Source organism: Callospermophilus lateralis, chromosome 14 (genome assembly GCF_048772815.1).
Source record: "Callospermophilus lateralis isolate mCalLat2 chromosome 14, mCalLat2.hap1, whole genome shotgun sequence".
NCBI lineage: Eukaryota > Metazoa > Chordata > Mammalia > Rodentia > Sciuridae > Callospermophilus > Callospermophilus lateralis.
The window spans coordinates 57,686,369-57,706,560 of record NC_135318.1 but is presented as its reverse complement, the minus strand read 5'-3'; the positions used below and the strand labels follow the sequence as shown (position 1 = coordinate 57,706,560).

The 20,192-nt window shown below is 42.1% G+C and overlaps 1 protein-coding gene across 1 annotated transcript in view; it reads right to left on the bottom strand.

The window, feature by feature from the left end:
• Positions 1-20,192, bottom strand: part of Vax2 (ventral anterior homeobox 2) — a 29,687-nt gene that overhangs the window by 4,320 nt on the left and 5,175 nt on the right. Inside the window, exon 2 of the mRNA XM_076833718.2 lies at positions 6,957-7,144. Within this exon, the coding sequence (XP_076689833.1) occupies positions 6,957-7,144 (188 nt within the window). The remainder of the gene's footprint in view (positions 1-6,956; positions 7,145-20,192) is intronic.

Genomic DNA, 20,192 nt, shown 5'->3' with positions numbered 1-20,192 from the left:
GTGCTGAAAAAACAAAGTAAATGAAACTCCATTTCAACCCACTTGGATCTCAGGCATTAGTCATGGGAAACATGGCAGGTTGGCAAGGGTTATAACACAGTGAGTGTTTTGATAGAAGGAGCAAACAATAAGGGGTTGGGGTGTAGTTCAGTGGTAGAGACCTGCCCAGCATGCATGAGGGCCTGGGTTCAGTCCTCAGCACTGCAGGGGGGAAAAAAGTAAACAATATAGTAGAGAAGAACCTGAAGTCAGACAAACAGCTGTGGTTCTTCCTCTAACTTGCTTGATGACACTGGGCAGGTTGCTTAAGTTCTTACTGCCTCTGTTTCCCCATCAGTGAAATGGGGGTCATATTAATGCCTTCTCATACTTTTCTTTTTGTGATGACTCCATAATAATTGGCACAGCAAAACTAAAGTCTCTCTCTCTCTCTCTCTCTCTCTCTCTCTCTCCTTCTCTCTTCCCCCTCCTCCTCCTCTTCTTCTTTTCTTTTCTCTCTCTCCTTCTTCTCTCTCTTTCTGTCCTTCTCTCTCCTTCTCTCTCTCTCTCTCTCTCTCTCTCTCTCTCTCTCTCTCTCTCTCCTTTTTGAGACAGAGTCTCACTATGTTTCTCAGGCTGGCTTTGAACTAAAGATCCTTCCACTTCAGCCTCCTGAGTGTATTCCACCATGCATGGCTTGAAATTGAAGTACTAGTAGTAGTAGTAGTAGTAGTAGTAGTAGTAGTAGTAGTAGTGATAATAGTATTTGTAGTGTTGGAGATTAAACCCAGGACTGCACACTTGCTAGGCAAGTGCTCTACTGCTGAGTTACATCCTCAAGACTTCTGATTTTATTTTGAGGCAAAGTCTCACTAAGATGCTGAGGTTGGCCTTAAACTTGTGATCCTTCTGCCTTGGCCTCCCAAGTCACTGGGATTACAAGTGTGCACCACAGCACCAGCTCCAACTTTTTTTTTTTAACATAGCATGGTAACCAAGTATATCAGGAAGTTTCTAAAAGCAAGAATGGCAAAGTGGGACTCTCCCTGTTCTCTGACTTTGTCATTGATAGGAGCTTTCAGGATATGCCGGCATGGGGGATGAGGATGAGTATGAGTTCTTCTATTGGTGCCAAGAGAGAAACCCCTGTGAGACCTCTTTCCCTGCACAGACACAGGATTGGGCAAGGCCAGGGCAGTGTCTTGTTCACTGTGCCTACATTGTGTGGACTTCATCCTGCAGAGCCCTGGTGGTGTTGGGAGCAGAGGAAAGGTCTCATTGTTCTGCATACCTGGTCTTGCAGGTGGACTTCTGATTTTTACATATGCATGCAATTCAACATAATTGGGTACACGGAGATTAAGGTAGAGTCTAGAAATGCGAATGGGCCCGAGGCAAGTTCACTTTTTCTCTGCCTGATTGAAGAAGGACCATGGCTGGGTCCTTCTGGTATATAGGGAAGGGAGTAGAGATGCTGGCTGGCAGCAGGTAGAGAAGAGGACAGACAGAAAGAGACACCAGCCCTTAGAGAGCAATGGACAGCACCTTCCACGTAGCATCAGAGAAGCCCTTGGGTCCAAAAGAACCCTCAGATCCAGACTCTCCAAGACCTAGATGTTCTAGAAGTGTCAGAAGGCCAGCCTGGCTGCACCATGGTTCCTCTTCTTAGATTTCCACAAAATCGGGCCTTCTTTAAAAAATTTTTTAATCCCTTCATAGTCTGTTCACTATCTAAGCACACCTGAAGGAATCTCTTATCCTTTACCCCAAAACAATGAGATCCTCAGATAAATTAGAGAAAATCCAGCCCCCTAACTCTGGGGAAAAAAATCTGACATCCCTCCTGACATCTCCACTTGGATCTCAAATGTAACTGATGGAACGGAAACTCTTCATTATGCTCCCACTGCCCCGCTCCTTTACAACTTTCTCAAATTCATAAAGGGTTTTGCCATTCAGCCGGGTGCTCGAGCCTTCCCCTCCCCCTGTGCATGCCCTAACAGGTTCTACCTCCAAGTTGGGATACATCTCAGATCATTCCTCTTCTCTCTTCTACCACCACTCTGTTCAAAATACCATGTTAGTAGCCCCTAACTGGTCCATTCTTCTCCCTTGTGATCCGTTCTCCAGATGGCAGCCAATGACTTCTGTAAAATGCCAATCATCTCATGTGACTTTCCCTTCAAGGCCTTACCTTTGGCTATAAGCATAACATAATCTGCCCTGACCTACTTGCCCTGTTAACCCTCCAACTCAAGCCAGGCTGGCCTTCTGACACTTCTAGAACATTCTATGCCATGTCCTTCCCCCAGGTCTGTAGAGTTACTCTCTGCCTTGACTTTTCTTCTGGATCCTCCTCTGGCCATCTTTTACCTGTCATTCAGGTCTAAGCTCTGTGTCATCTCAAAGAGTCCTTCCCTGACTTTGCTAATAAAAGGTTTCCTCTGAATCCCTACCATATACCCCATTTGACACCCCTCATAGCACTCTGAAATTCTGCTACATCTCCTGGGCCTTAGAACAGCACCTGGTATGTAGCAGGCATTCAAGAATATTTTTTAATAAAAGTATTGCTGAATGTACTATGAATTCCATGGAATTCTAGCTAAATAACCTGAGGCTCAATTTTCTTAAATGGGGGATAACATTATCCACAAAACCAATTCTTCTAAAGATTAAATGAGCTAATGAATATGCCTGCTTTAAGTGTTTAACAAATTATTCAAATTTTCTGTGCCTCAGTTTCCTTCCATTCAAGCTGAAAATAATAAAGACCTATTGCAGTGTAACAAAAATGTTAGACCAGGTGCACAGTGGTGCGTATCTGTAATCCCAGTGACTGGGGAGGCTGAAGCAGGAGGATTGCAATTTTGAGATCAGCCTCAGCAATTTAGTCAGACCCTCGGCAACTTAGCAAGAATCTGTCTCAGAATAAAAAAATGAAAGAATTGAGGATGTAGCTCAGTGGTGAGGCACCCATGAGGTTCAGTCCCCAGTGGAAAATAAGAAAATAAATGTTTGGTTTCTGTCTCAGGTTCTGATACAGAGTTCTTAAACCCTTGGAGGGTCCCGAGTGACAGGAATGCCTTTTGTTATTCATTTTGAACCAACCTGAATGTATGCTATTCAGCTGATTCCTGGACCCCTCATGAGTTTCAGGATTGGGGCTAGTCCCAGAAAGAGCCAACACGTGATTATAGGGTGGAAACCTTCAGCTTCCTCTCACCTTCAAGGAGTGGGGGAGGCTGGAGGTTGGAGGTCTGTTTGGGGAACATGTGGAAGTGTTGGGAGGGTGGGGGGCTGAAGAAGCATGGAAGACCCTCCCCTTCCATCCCCTTGACCTGTGCCCTCTTCCACTTGGCTCTTCCTGGCTTATATCCTTTATTTTTTTAGAATCAATTTTATTTTTATTTTTAAAGTTCTCCCAGATTTTATTGGTGCATTATATCTATATATAATGGTGGGATTAATTGTTCCATATTTATATATGCACAATATAATATATATATATATGTATGTGTATATATATATATATATATATATATATATATATATAAAGTATAACAATATAATTTGGTCAGTATGGTTCCTCAGTATTTCCCCTTTCCTTCCCTCCTCCCTCCCCCAGTCCCTTTCCTCTACTCTGCTGGTCTCCCTTCAATTTTCATGAGATCCCCCAACCTTTCTTTTCATTTTGCCCTTCTAGTTTCTGCGTATGAAAGAAATATAAGACCTTGACTTTCTGATTTTTTTAACAGAATGTTGTCAAGTTCCATTCATTTTCCTGCAAATGACATAATTTCATTCTTTTCTTATGTCTGAATAAAACTCCATTGTGTACTTATACCACATTTTCTTTATCTATTCATACACTGATAGACACCTAGGCTGGTTCCACAGTTTGACTATTGTGAATTGTGCTGCTATAAACAGGGGTACACTTGTATCACTATAGTATGATGACTTTACTTCTTTAAGATTAATACTGGCTGGGCACAATGGTGCATGTCTATAATCCCAGTGGCTCAAGGCAGGAGGATTGTGAGTTCAAAGCCAGCCTCAGCAACAGTGAGGGGCTAAGCAACTCAGTGAGATCCTGTCTCTAAATAAAATACAAAATAGGGCTGGGGATGTGGCTCAATGTTGAGTGCCCCTAAGTTCAATCCCCCCACACACACACCAAAAAAATAAAAGGTTAATACCAAGGAGTAGTATAGATGGGTCATGTGGTGGTTCCATTCCTAGACTGACTTGTATCCTTTATAATAAACTATACATAGAAGTAAAGTGGATCCTAAGCCCTGTGAGCTATTCTTGTGAAATTGAACTTCAAGAAGGGGATGTGGAAACCCCTGAATTCAGGGCCACTGGGTCAGAAGCACAGGGGGCTTCTGGGACTTGCCACTGGCATCTGCTGTGGAATTGAGTTGGGTGTCTACCCTTGACTTGTGGGGTCTGTGATAACTCGGAACTTGTGTCATAATGGAATTGTTAGACACTCAGTTGGTGTCAGAGACTTGGAGAACTGGCTGGGGTAGTGTTGGAAACTACACCAAACTTGGTGTCAGAAGAAATGCCTCACACCAATTTCACATGGTTGTGGTGAAGACGAAACCTGTCAGGAAGGGAGCTGTGCATGGAAAGTTCCCAGAGAATGTTAGCTATACATTATTTATACCATTGCACAATCCCAGGATCGGGAAGAAAAAGGAGGGCGTAAGCAGGAAGCAAGAAGCTGAGGACTTGCTGAGGGTTCACCATGAGGCCAGCTTATTCTGGGCTCCCCAAGGGAGCCTGCAGAAGAGACATGGCTTTCAAACGTGTTCTTGTCCTTGGGCAGTGCATACCAGTTGTCCTTGGGCAGTGCATACCAGTATGCCACCACAACATACAGATACATAAACACACACTTTAAGGTCAAGCCATGGAATATTCTCTTGGGACGAGGTCAAGAAGTCTTAGGGAAGGCCTACTGGAAGAAAAGGGGCTGCAGATGAACTCTGAGGGTCAAGGCTGGATGTGGGGTAGGGTGCTAGGCAAGGGAAGGATGAGGACCCAGAAGGTCCCCAGAGAGCACAGTTTCAGGGGAGAGCTTAGGGCAAAACTAAGTGAGGCAGAGGGAGATTAGCACCAAGAGAAGGGGCAGGTGCTGACCTAGGCATAGCCTTCAGGGATGATGGTGTCTCCCTGACATCCCTGGGAGCCCTGGTCTGGCCCCGCCCAGCCACTGTAGCCTCCTCTCAGAGCACAAGCCTAGCTTCTCAGCCCCAGGCCCAACCCAGCTGGATGGGGGACCCAGCTGTCTTGTGGGGAACTAGGCAGTGGCAGCAGGAGCTAACCAAAACCAGGTGAAAATGTCCTGCCCCTGCAGGACACCAGCTACTCCACATCCTCCCCGCCTTGCCTTCCTCGTCAGGTGGCCCTTCTTTCCTCTGCAGCCCTTAGAGCTCTTGGTTTACTCCAAGAGTAGCCTGCTCAACCCCCAAGGGGACCAGGACAACCAGGTCCATCAGACTGCCCTGCTGGCCGCATTCTGTTAGTGTGAGTTGAAGAGCTGGAGGATTCTGTGAGTGAAGAAGTGCCAGGCCAAGGGCAGGACAGCTGTGGCACATGGAGAGGCTCCATGCAGTCCCCTGCAGGGCTCCCAGGAAGGAACCCAGAGTACTCAGTTTGCTTCCTCTCCTCTCGCCTCCCTTCCCTTTATAAATCCCGTCTTGTTCATTGTTGGCACTCTGTCTATTGGTTGATCTCCCTCATATCTGAGATTAAACTGCTAGAGCTATAGCTAAACTAAGGGTCTCTGCGTTCTTAAACATTCATTGATTTATTTTGGTGCTAGGGATTGAATTTAGGGCCACAGGCTAGGTTCATGCTAATGGTGCTCTACCACTGAGCCCCAGCCCCAGCCCCAACTCTTTTTAATCTATTTTGAGATAGAGTCTCCATAAGTTATTGAGGCTGTCCTCAAACGTAATATTCCTGCCTCAGTCTCCTGAGCAGCTGGGATTGCTAACGAGTGCCATGTCCCCGACTTCTGAGTTACTCTTTGACAAGTTTGAGGCAGGTAGGCCAGGTTCCATTTCAAGGTGCCAGACTGATCATCCAGATCCCAGCTCTGGGACTTATTCATTGTATGACCTTGGGCATAACCTCCCCTCATCTGTCAAATTGGATAATACACCAGTATCATATAGTTGTTGTGACTGATTAGTTACCTAACATGCAGAGCACTTAGTGCCTGGCATGTGTAAGTACTGAGTATTATTATTTCATAGTTCCAGAACCAGCTTGAAATGTCTCCATTCAGTTTATAAAAGTTTTTCCTAGGGCTAAGCATACCGTTGTTAAAATGCCAGCCCTTCTGGGTGAAGGGAGCGTTCAGATCCCTCCTCTGCATAAGAGGGACTGAGGTATACTGAGAAGAAGGGAAGGTGACAGAAGGTGGCAAGGAGCCCAAAATAGAGAAGGGAGAGTTCCCCAGACCTATTGTGTCATGTCTCATCTCTCCCCAGAATTGTTTTTTTGTGACAGGGTCTCACTATGTTACCCAAGCTGGTCTTGAATGCCTAGGCTCAGGTGATCCTACCCACTCAGCCTTCTAAGTAGCTGGGATTACAGGAGTGTACTCCACCATAATAGCATCTTCCCAGAATCATTTTTTTCCAGCATGCCAACCCCTCACATCTCTTCTCGAGGTTCCTCTTACAAGATGACATTTCCGTAATCCACTCCCTGAATTTTTATTGCCGCCCCAATTTCTCAGAGCCTTTTTCTATATTCCACCCAAGGCCCCCTGTGGTTGGCACTTACTCACTCTCTCAGTACTCCATTTGCTCTGGTTTGCCTATAGCTTTAAGTCTCTCTCTTGTGCATGTGTGACCTCCTTCAAAGTTTGGCCTATAGCAGCCCAGGTCTCATACCCCAAGGAATTCCCCGGTAGCCAAGACAGGGTGGAGAGGCCTGGGCCTGCCTCTTACCTGGGTCTCTGAGAGGTTCAGCTGGCGGGCCAGCTCCGTGCGCTCTCGGCCCACCACGTACTGGCAGCGCTGGAACTCCATCTCCAGGCGGTACAGTTGCTCAGCAGTGAAGGATGTGCGGGTCCGCTTGGGGCGGTCCAGGTCCAAGCCCTTGGGCAGGACAATTTCCCTGATAGTACCCTTGGCATCTGCAGGGACCAGGAAGGAAATCAGGTTAGTTCACTAGCTGGGGTTAGGTTACCAACAAGCATCTTGATAAGAGCCTAACAAGGAACTTCTCAGAACTTCTCGGGTTGGGGCCTGGTTGTGTGACCTCTGACAAATTGTTCCCCTTCTCTGGGCCCAGCTTCCTCAATCACTTAATGAAGAATGTTGTATCTTATGCATACATAGGATGGGCATCAGTACAAATGTCAGGTCTAGCTGGGCAGAGTGCCATAGGTCTATAATCTCAGCTACTCAAGAGCCTGAAGCAGAAGGATCACAAGTTTGAGAATAGCTTCAACAATTTAGCAAGACCTTGTCTCAAAAAAAAAAAAAAAATAAATAAAAGGACTGGGGTTGTGGCTCAGTGACAGAATGCTCACCTGTCATGCATGAGGCACTGGATTTGTCCTCAGCATCACATAAATATAAAATAAATATATTGTGTCCACCTTAAACTAAAAAATAATTTTTTTAAATAAAATAAAATAAAAGGAACCGGGAACCAGGTGCAATGGCACACGCCTGTAATCCTAGCAGCTTGAGAGGCTTAGGCAGGAGGATCGCAAGTTTAGTAACTTAGTAAGACCCTAAGCAATTCAGTGAGACACTGTCTCTAAATAAAACATAAAAATGGGCTGGGAATGTGGCTCAGTGATTAAGTGCCCCTGGTTCAACCTCTGGTACAAAAAAAAAAAAAAAAAAGTTAGGTCTATCGTCATGGCCAGGGTAAAAGGACTCACTCTGGATCACCAGGATTCTGCTGCTTCAGCAGAGTAAGGACCAATGGAAAGAAATATACTCAGTCCTCAAGCACAGAGGGAAAAAATGGATTCGACTTGGGTGTGGTTAGTGAGGCAACACTACTAGAGATGTATAGAACCAGATCCCAGCCTCGGTGTGTGTGTGTGTGTGTGTGTGTGTACACATGCATGTGCACACATGCAGGTACATGTGAGCTTTCTGCCCCACAGACCCTGCTGGTGTTTATGAAGAGGTTAGCTGATGTGGAATAGAGGGCAGAACAGGGAGCCAGTGATAGACCCAACATGATCTTTTCTTAAAATTGGGCATCTCGCCACAAAACCATGAAAAGATAATTTCGGCTTTACTATAAATTACTGCAAATTCTGAACCTGCTTGGAATGCCTGCCCGTGCCTTGAACTCACCCATGCCTGGCTCTCTGACCAGATAGCAGCCCTCATAAATATTGGCCTTCCCTGGCCAGACAATGACCCAATGAGGCTCTAATGGTCCTCATAAATTCTGATGTTGGGGCCAGCAAAAAATGTAAACTACCATTAGTGTGATGCTTGTCAGAGTTCTGTTACCTGTAACCCCCCTTTGTGTAACTTTCTGGGCTATAAAGTTGGGCTGCAGGAAAGCTGCTGTGCTGTCTTGTTCCCGCCATTTTGGGAGGGAGAGGCAGCCCAGCTGGTTGAAATAATAAGCTTGCTTTAATTTGATTTTAATTGGAGTCAGTGGTCTTTTCTTACGTCCTGGTCTAACACCAGGATCCCCAGGAGGAGCCCAAGGACAACTGCCACCACACCAGGATGCTGGGTACCTTCCAGAGGGGACTTCCACCACTCTCGAAATACCCGAATAGCAGTGCCGCTCCAGGGCTCTGGATCAATGCCCTCTATGTGCAGGATCTCCAGGACTGGGGGACACTTCAAGAAAGGTTGGAAACCCTGCTTGCAGCCCATGTACATCACATATTCTCACGTAGTAACATCACAAAGTGTTCAGAAAAGTAAAATATTTGGAAGAAGGTGGTGTTGATATTTATACATTAACTATAGGGGTAGAGATGATCCATGTTTAAACCACATACACTGCTGACTTGAAATCTAGGCATTAGAACATGCTGTTCAAAATCAGATTGTGGAAATATGCAGGGTCATACTCTGTAGGATTTGCCAAACACTCCGGAAGAATGAGAGTGATTTACCATCACAAAGGAAGAATAATGACGACAGAACGCTCAACTCAAGGCATCCCCCCTGCAGAAACCCAGGAACACAGGCTTTTCACATTTGCACGAATTCAAATGCCCTCCAGGGGGCGCTCACAGTTGGTGTTTGCAATGTTGCCAGAAGCTGTAGTGGTCACGTCTGCTCACATTTTAGTCATAAGAATAGCGGATGCTTCTGCGGTAGTTGCTCCAGGCCAGACACTGTTTCAATGCAATTTAAACTGTTATTATTCCCACTTTACAGATGCAGAAATAGAGGAGTATGATTTTAATTAACTTACTCAAGGTCACACTGACAACAAACTCTAGAAATGCTCTAATTTTATTTCATGAATAACCTCTTTGACAATCCTTAATAAAGCAGTTGATAGGTTACAATGAGGAAACTTTGGGCATGGGTATAAATGGAATCTTCTGGAAGGATAACTCATTCCCCTGGAGAACAAGAGAAAGGAGCTGCATTTGGAATGTGCTGTTTGCCAGGATCCTCCGGATCCACAGGGGAGAAGTTTTAGAATTTAGAAGCTTTAGAATCCCTGCTCCAGAGGATAATCTGAACTCCCTCCCTCCGGATCCCACCCCATGACTCTGGCTGCCTCCTGCTAGTGCCAGTGGGTGTTCACTCCTTCAGGGTGTACTCTGACTCCTCAGGGATCCTGGCTCACAGGTCCTGCCTTTGATCTTAGAGGTTCTCAAGCATCTTCATGTTCCCAGTTAACCCCAGGGAGAAGGGGAGTCAGGACGGAGGGATGTAGTCACTGCTCAGAGGTGTTCCCCACTCCACTAACTGAGGTCAGGTCCTGCCCAGGTGCTGGGCAGAGCACATCAGCCAGATGCTTGCTCTGCTCTTCAAGGGTTTCAGGGACCACTGGCTTCTTGGGGGTAACCCAAGCTCCCCAGCTCCAATTATTTGCACATTTAAAAAAAATAGGGTAATATTTGTGACTACATTGTGACCAGTTTAGTCTTTTTTGCTTGAGTTTCACCATTACCAGTTAGGAGACCAGACTCAGAACTTCCTTACAACACCCCAATTGAATCCATCCCAAAGGCATTTTGTGCAAAGGCATTTTATGGCTTTATGAAATGTGGCTTGAGGGTACAGACAGGAGGAAGGGTGCTGTCACACCTGGTGCTGGAGGCTCCATTCCGTCCTGGGGCACCTGCCCAGAACCAATTCTGGAGCTCCTGATCCAACTTCCTAATCATCCTTTCCTCTTACTACAAGAGGTAACAGGGAGTGACCAAGGGCAGCCCAAAGTCTTCCTCAGGGTCACCAAACAAGAAAGACAATTCTCAGACTTGCCATCAGATACCAAAACACAACACACAAATATTCCCATGAAAAGATGTTCCAAATCACCAGCCATTAGGGGAAAATAAATTAGAAACGCAATGTGAAACGTGTAGAAAAGACAATAAAAAAAAAAAATACTGAAAACCAAAGGCAGGGGATGAGGCGGAGAAACTGGAACTCTTGTAGTACTTTGCTGGTGGGAATGTGGTATGCAAGTTACTCTGGAAACTAGTTTGGCAGTTTCTTAAAGAGTTAAACATACACATAGCAACTAAGGGACTGAATTCTTGAGAATTTATTCTAGGGAAATGAAATCTTTTTGGGGGGCAGTAGTATTGGGGATTGAACCCAGATGTGCTCTTACTGAGTTATACCCCCAGTCCTTTTTATTTTTTATTTTGAGTCAGGGTCTCACTAAGTTGCCAAGGCTGGCCTTGAATTTATGATCCTCCTGCTTCAGCCTCCTGAGTCACTGGGATTATAGGTATGTACCATTGCGCTTGGTAAGAAGTGAAATCTTATGCTCACAAAAACCTATACCAAAAGCAGATAGCAGCTTACTTCCCTGTCTCCCTCCCTCCCTCCCTCCCTCCCTCCCTTCCTTCCTTCCTTCCTTCCTTCTTCGTGCTACAAGCGATTAAACATGGGAGTGCTTGCTACATCCCTGGCCCTTTTTATTTTAAGAAATGGTCTCACTAAGTGGCCTTAACCTTGTGATCCTCCTGCCTCAGCCTCTTGAGTAGCAGGGATTACAAGTGTACACCACCCTGCTGCCTAGCTGGAGCTTTCTTTGTAATAGCCCCCAGAATGAAAACAAACCAGATGGTCTTAGGAGGTAAACAAACTGTGATACATCCACAGAATGGGATAAAAACCCGAGTGTTATTGCTATACACAATTTACTCAGAATTATACTGAGTGAAAAAAGTCAGTCCCCAAAAGTTATATACTGTATGGTTTCATTTAAATGACATCAAAGTGACAAAATTATGGAGGTGGAGAACAAATCAGTGTTTTCCAGGGTGTGGGAACAGAGGGAGGATGTGACTATAAATAGCCCAAGGAAGCTCCTTTGTGATGATATGGCTGTTCTGTATTTCCATGGTGATGTTAGCTCTTTGGATCTCTAAATATAATAAAATGGCACAAAACTATATACAGGGACACAAAAATGAGCAGGAGGAAAAATGGATGAGAAACCAAAGGCCCAGTTAATTCTGTTGTACACATATTAGTTTCCTGGTTTTTGGTAACGTGCTATGGATGCATATGACGTCCTCAATGGGAGAAGCTGCTGGATATGTGGGGGCCTCTCCATACTATTTTTACAAATTCTGGTAACTTCATAATTATTTCAAAATGAAAATTATTTCAGAAACATGCCATAAAGCTAGAGCAATGTGTTATCATAGAAATGGACAAATTCATCAGCGAAAAGAATGCAACAGTGTTATCCCAAAGCAGTTCTGCATTCTGCTTGTGGATTGTATGATGATTGAAAATATCACATGATCAATACTTGTCATTTCAAAAGTTATTTATTTAGTTTAATGTTTACTAGAAAAAAATTAAAGCATGATTTCACTTGCTTAGGGTGAAGGTAAAGAAATCATTTAATTTTAAAGTGAATTAGGCCAAAATATTAAATAAATATGTTGAATAACAGAAGTGGGGATGATGCTCAAATGAGTAAATATTGAGATACAAGGGAATGAAGAGTACACCACTAGACAGACAGACAGTCAGACAGACACACACACACACATACACACACACACAATTATGGAGTTTATGATAAAGAGCATTCTAAATGGGATTGGTTGTGTTAGTTGATAAATAGAGGTAAATAAACTGGTGGCCATAAATCATCTAGTTGGAATAAAATTCAGTCCAATTCCTGTCTCACACCATAAATAACAAGTTTTAAATAGATTACAATGTGAATCATAGACTTTTAGGAGATTCCTAAGCAAGATAGACTCTTCCTAAGCAAGAGTCTGTAAAGAAAACACAAAGGATGCATCTGACTGTATTAAAACTAAAAATAGGTATGAGAAAAGCACCAAAAACCAAGCTAAAATTTATTTTAAAAGTTGAGGAAAATATTTTAAACAAACAAACAAATAACAAAAAAGAATATTACTGAGGATTGAACCCAGGGGCTTATTCATGCTAGGCAACACTCTATCACTGAGTTATATATCCCCAGCCCTTTTCATATTTTTATTTTGAGACAGTGTATCATTAAGTCGCCCATGCTGGCCTGGATCTTTCAATCCTCTTGCCTCAGTTTCCTTGGATCTACTAGCTGAGACTACAGGCATGCGCCACCATGCCCTGCTTGAAGAAAATACTTTTGAAGGAGGCATACAAATAATAACCAGAATACTCAAAATGCAATGCAATCACACATCTCTCTCTCTTTCCCATTTCCTGTGAGCCTCACTAGGCAAACTCTATACCCCCCAGTTCAAGTTCAAGAAGAAATGATTTTTTTTTTTTGTACTAGGGATTGAACCCAGGGACAATTTAGCATTGTGCTATATCCCCAGCCCTTTTTATGTTTTACTTTGAGATGGGACTTTGCTAAATTGCTAATGGTCTCCCTAAATCACTGAGACTGGTCTTGAATTTGTGATCCTCCTACCTCAGCTTCCTGAGTTGCCAGAATTACAGGTGTGCACACTGTACCTGGTTCCAATTGTGATTTTTTTTTTTTTTAAGGGAAATAGCCTGGTAGAAAAAATACTCAAAAATTTATCTGGGTCATTCACAGGAAAAGACATCCAAGTGGCAAATAAACACAAAAAGATGGGCATAGCTTCACAGTAATTGGGATAATGCAAGTTCAAGCATCCATGGAAAGCCATTTATCTCCCATGAGATGAAAAAGTCATTAAGAGGTGATTAATAGCCAGGCACAGTGGCACATGCCTGGGAGTCTGAGACAGGAAGATCGCAAGTTCAAGGCCAGCTTCAGCAATTTAGTGAGGCTCTAAGCAACTTAGCGAGACACTGTCTCAAAATGAAAAACAAAAAGGGCTGGATGTTTTTTTAACCAGGGATTATTTTTTTAACCAGGGATTGGACCACTCCTGGGTCCAATCCCTGGTTAAAAAAATAAAAGAAATTAATAAAACCACGGTGCACTGTAGGGAAATCCACCCTCCTATACACAGTTGGTAGGATCATAAACTGTTAGGACTTTTTAAGATTGCATTTATCAGGAATACAGATGCACACGGCTTTTGTTCTGGTGATTATATTTTAGTAGGCATTTGTCCTGGACCAACACCCACTAATGTGCTCCAAGGTATACATTACAATGATGTTTGTTACAGCATTGCTCAAAATATTGCATCCTCAGTGTTTCCCACCAGGGAACTGACTGGTCAAATTACGGTACATTCATACTATAAAGCAATTAAAAAGAATGAAGAAATAATTTTACAAACTGACATTAAGTCACTCATAAAATGATAAAGGTAGTATATCCCATCTATATAAATAAAGACAACCATATATTCACCATATATTTAACAACTACTTACTATGTGCCAAGTACTATTCTAGGGTCTGGGGATATATAAATGAGCAAATAGGCAAGGTTCTGTTCCCTTAGATCTAGTGGTGTGAAGGAGACATCATAAATTTATTTATTTTTAATAAGTAACTTATTTTTAAAATAAATAACTTATTTTTAATAAAAAATAAACTTAAAAATAGGTAAGGTGATGAGTGCTGAGAAGACAATAAAACAAATTAGTGGGTGTTACTCTTCCCCCCTCAAATTACCCAACCAATCAGCACCACGTATGCATTGCCCGCTCCTTTCCCCTGCTGTGGTGTTTTTGTGATGGTCCTGGATATAAGAGGGAAGATGAGCATTGCCAGCTCTGGCTTCTGAGTTCCAAGATGAGCTCCTGCCCAGTAGGACAGCTTTATCCTGCGAGTGAGAAATGCACTAGTTTTGGTTAAGTCTCTGATTTGTGTTGTCTTTGCAGAAAAATCCAGCCCATTCTTACTGACTCTGTTCTTTGAATTTGCTCCTTCTGAATTGCTCTTTTCCAGGAATTGCTCCTTTCCTGGGTGGAGTCCGGGGAAAACGTGAAGAAAGGGGTAATTTTCATTCTGGGACCTCCTTCAGGAACTATTAAGAGTGAAAACCCCCAAGTCTCAACAAAATAAGTCCTGAATTTTGCTGCCTCCTCAGGTTTTTTGCAAAGAACTTTTGAGTTTTAGAGGTATGGAGAGAATGAATTTTGTCCCTTTGCAAAGTCTTTGCTTGGGAGAGGTGATAACCCTCTGTCCTAATAATACTTACCTTATGCTCCCAACCTCCAGGCCCATATCTTACCCCCTCCTTGGGCTCTCCTGATAGACTCCCTTAAAGCCCTCTTTGACTTCAATTTATACCTAGCATCAGGTAGTCCCCCATGCTGTTAATGAGTTGACTTTTTAGTGAGACAATGTCTTTCTTGATCTAACCCACAAATATTACTTAATTACTATAAAATTCTTTATGTTGTGTGGGGGGCTTGCTGATAGTGTTATATAGCTCAGAGACTTGCCTAGCATGAGCATGGCCCTGGGTTTGATTCCCAGCACAAAATAATAATAATAATAATAATAATAATAATAAAAGTAGAATGTGCTATGCAAATACTATGCTGAGAGACTTGAACTTCTGAGAGTGAGAGAGTGAGAGAGTGAGAGAGGGAGAGAGAGAGAGAGGGAGAGGGAGAGGGAGAGGGAGAGATGTGTGTGTGGGAGTGTAGGGGAGATGTCCTGGAACCAATAACCTGATGATATTGAGGATGATATCTGTGTGTGTGTGTGTGTGTGTGTGTGTGTGTGTGTAAAGTATTTTTAACTTTGGGGCTGGGGTTGTAGCTCAGTGGTAGCATGCTCACCTAGCATGCATGAAGCACTGGGTTCCATCCTCAGCACCACATAAAAATGAAGAAAGTAAAGTCCATCAACAACTAAAAAAATATTTTTTAAAAAAAGTATTTTTAATTTTGGAGAGAGAAGAACTTTCCAATTAGGAACTAAAATCTAGAAGCACAAAGGGAAATAATCATTAGATGTGATTAAAGTTTAAGTTTCAATTTAGAAAAAAATTTTCAATAACAAATTTTTTTAAAAAGAAAAAGACTTGGGGATGTTTTTAGTACATGCAACAGAGAAAGAATTCATTTCTTTATTATATAAAGAACATTTTCAATTTCAAAACAATAAGCAAAAGAAATATGAATTAGAAAGAATTAGAAAATTCTTTTTCTAATTCGTAGAAAAAGATATTAACATGTAGAATAAATATATTAGAACATGTTTAGCCTCACTAGCAATTTAAAATACTACTACTAATAAATTTTCTGTTTCCTTTTGTGTTGTTTTGTTTGTAGTACTGGGGCTTAGTACATGATAGTCCATAATAAGTTTTTTGTTTTTTTTTTTAATTGGAAAGATTTTCCTCTAAAAGTCTGAGTACATCCTGGGTTTGGGGGATGTGAAGAAATAGCATATTTCTATTCCGTTGCTGGAAATATAAATCTACATTTTTGAGTGATTTTGGAATTGCTTATCATGTTAAGTATATATGTTTGGATATTCAAAGTTTACTTCCAGTGCGTATCTAGTAATTATAATCATACTATGTATATCTGAAATGATCCTTTTTTTTCCCACCAGTACTGGGGGTTGAACCCAGGGCACTATATCCCCAGGGCTGAACTATATCCCCAGCCTTGTGAACCTTCTGCCTCAGCTTCTGAAGCCACTAGGATTACAGGCTTGCACTATGCCCAGCTTGACCTTTATTATTTAAAACATTTTAATATATGAAAAATTTCAAACATCCACAAAATTAGAAAAAACAGTATATTAAGTTCAGATATACTTCTCCTCCAACTTCAACTTCTTTAAACTCAGGAACAATCTTACTTTTTTCTGCACTGTCATAATTTTTAACAGAAATAATATGATTTTACCTATAAATATTTAAATATATGTCTATTTTAAAAGACTCTTAAGAAATTTAACTATAGAACTGAGGATGTAGCTTAGTGGTAGAGTACTTGCTTAGCACGTACAGGATCCTGGATTCAAACCCCATCACTGCCCCCAATAACAATAAGAGAAAAGAAGCTTAACTACAATAGTTTTGTCATAGAAAAAAAAAAAAAAAAGAAAGAACAATTATTCTTAAATGTAATAAAATATTCTACACTTTTACATCTTCCAAATGTTTCATAAATGAAAATTTTAAAGCTCATTTATTAAAGTACAAAGATGTTCACTATGGCATTATTTGTATAATAGTGAAAATGGAGACCTAACCTAAATAACCATTAATAGGGGACTGGTTAAATAAATTATATGATAGCTACATAATAGAATACTATGTAGCTGTTTGAAAGAATGAAGCAATTTTAGATGGAAATAGTTCCACAATATATATTAAATGAAAAAAGCAATTTGCAAAAAGATACGTTTTTGCAATACATAACTTGTATATTTATATTTTTCAATAGTAGGGAAAGTTTGGGAGATAAAATCTGGAAGTGAAATTGTATTATGCTGGCTGGGAATATAACTCAGTTAGTAGAGTGTTTGCCTCACATGCACAAGGCCCTGGGTTCAATCCCTAGCACCACCACCAAAAAAAAAAAAAAAGAAAGAAAGAAAGAAAAGAAAAGAAAGAAAGTGTATTATGTGAGGAAAATTAGGAACTTTCTACCTAACCTTATATAGCAAAACATCATGAACTGCTTTATAACTAAAAATATAATTTATACTTCAGAAAACAAAAGATATAAACAAAATTAAAAGACAAATTATAACTAAAACTTTTGCAACACATTTTGAGAGCATTGGGATACTATCCATAATACATAATATCTACCGATCAAAAAAGAAAACGTATTTGAAAATTAAAACTAGTCAAAGGAAATGAATTAGTATATAACAGCGAAGAAATACAACTGGCTAATAAACATGAAAAGATGGTCAACTTCACTATCAAAGAAGTAAAATGAACATGCAAGTGAGTTAATATTTATCACCTGTAAGGTTGACAAAGGTGAAAAGATATAGAATTTGTGGTATAAATTACTGAACTTATTTATTATTTCAGAATAATCTGAAAGTATCTATCAAGATGTAAATTGGGAACTGTGTGGGCAAGATTGGGACAAATGGGCATTTTCAGGCATTGTTGGTAAGGAGTGTAAATCACTAAGTCTGATGGAGGGCAATTTGATGCCGAATTAAAAATACAGATAACTTTTGACCCAATAACTCACTTTTAGGAACTTTCTGATAGATATACACATACATGTGGAAGTGAACAGGAATAAGTTTATTTATTGCATCATTATAAATAATATCAACAAGTAAGAAAAAAAGCTAAATATCCACCACCAGGGCAAAAGTTACATCACATACATTATGGTCCATCCAGTCCACATAAAGAGAATACTATGCATCTGTAAAAAACAAACAAGAAGTTAAGACCCAAGATATATTGTAAGAAAGAAATAATACAGCCACATTGACTTGCATAAGTATAAAAAATAATCTAGAACATATTAGCGATAAAAATGGCTGCCTTTGAGTGGTGCAGGAACTGGAGGTTTTTCACTTTACTTTAAAAAGTTTTGATCAATTAATTTCCTGTTTTACAATTAAATGAAAATGTTGTTCAAATTGTCCTGTAAACTTTATGAAGCAGCAGTAACACTGCAAGGAACTTATGAATCCATTCAGGAAAGGCACAAAAACCCTTGATTTGGAAATTCATTTCACAGTGTTCATGTTGAGGAAAAACAATTAAGGTTCTTCCAGAGGAAATTAAACTTTCTCCAACCAAGGGAAAATTTACAGTAAGGGACAGCATGAACTGGGTTTTCCATGCTCATGTAAAAACTTACTTTAAAAAAAAAAAAAAAAAAAAAAAAAAAAGCTAAGCTGAAAAACAGCCTATAGGACATGATTTTGCTTTTATTTATGCTTGTATATGAGCGTGGAAACCTCGCATGGAAAGACACACCTGAATGGTGGTTATTTCTGTGAGCCTCCTAACGCCTCTGGTTTTGTTTTTGTATGCAGTAGATATTATTCCCAATGCCTCACCCGCTTCTGGGGGTTGGACCCAGGAGCGCTCTACCACGGAGCTACATACCCACCCGTTTTTATTTTGATCAGAGACTCATTAAATTGCCCAGGCAATTCTCTAATTCGCGATCCTCCCGCCTCAGCCTCCCTAGTAAACTGCTGGGAACACCCACGTCCGCCCCGGGGTGAGCACTTATTATTTTTTGAATTTAAATCCTCTACCTACGTTTTTATATTTTAACCTTAGTCCTGCCCTGAAACTGGACTTCAGGGGGTCTCCTTTGCCACACCCTGGCTGGCAGGCTGCGCGGGAGGACACGGTGGGCGGCCGAGGATGGAGGAGTCTGGGAGGGGTCAATGCTTTTAGCAAAACACAGAGAAACCGCAGCTTCAGTTGCCGGGCTTTTTCAGTGGTGGGCTGCCTGGTGTGAGCTGGAGGAAGCAAGGACGCGATTAATCCAACTATTTCTCTCTATTCTGTGGTTACTTTTGCCGGGGCAAGAGAACTTCAGCTCCAGCCGAAGGCGACCCTGCCCTTCCCAGGTGCTCCAGTCCCACCCGACCTCTAGACGACCTTCCCAGCCCTGGAGGGCTAACTACTGTGGGGGGCGGGGAGGAAGATTAAGGTTTTTCAGGTTTTGTGTTTCAGTGGTTCCCAAAGTTTCAAATTGCCCAAACAAAATTCTAAATATAAGGTGTTGTCAATTTTATATTTTAACAATTACATTGTGTGCTCCAATTATCGCCGTTTCATATAAAGATATTCTCGTGTAAGGGCGCTGGCCACTTCACACCTAGGGTATTACGTGATGTTGATGATTTCCTCTCCTTTCATTTATTCCACAAGTACTTGAATGACTACTGCGTGCTAAGAATACACGTGGGGAAATCGCATGGCTTTGGCAGACACAGAGTCCACCTCCTACTTGGTCCCCTTGCGGCGAAGAGGGGAAACTGGCTCCGGACACTCTTGACTTCAGCGCCCGGCTCTTCCCCGGTCGGCTGCGGGGACAGGTCAGGAGCCACGCAGGTCCCCTAGAGCAAGTCAGTATCTGCGTAGGGTCATTCGTAACTAGAATCAGTCCAGCACACAGTAGGTGCACATTTATGTTTGTAGAATAAGTCAACTAGAAAGAGATGATTCGAGGGGTCCCCCGGCCTTTGCAAGCTTCCACTAGAGCTTTACAATGCCCTTCTCTCCCAACCTTTCCTCCCAGGGCGCGGCCTTGACTTTACAGGGTGTGCCCACACGTAGTTCTACAGGACAGACCCCCGCTTGCCTGCTGCCACCACTTTCTGCAGTGCCCCAGGCCACCAGGCCACACCAGGCTTCCGACTGCCGGAGAATCCGGGAGGAGGAGACCCCTGTACCCACCCGCCGGATGGGGTAGCCAGGCACCTAGGTTACCCTGGGTCTGGAGAGATTCCAGGGCAAACTCACTCATCCTCGATGTCTTCTTATCAGAGCATGTCAAACTGGGGGACCGAACAGCAACCAGCGGATGCACAACCGGGGAACTGACTGCTTACTGACTCTCTGAGGACTATCAAAGGTCAACCATTATTTTATTCTAAGCAACAGGAACTAGAAGGCAAAATGTATATGTTCCCCCAGGCCACCCTTCCCAAAGTTAAAAT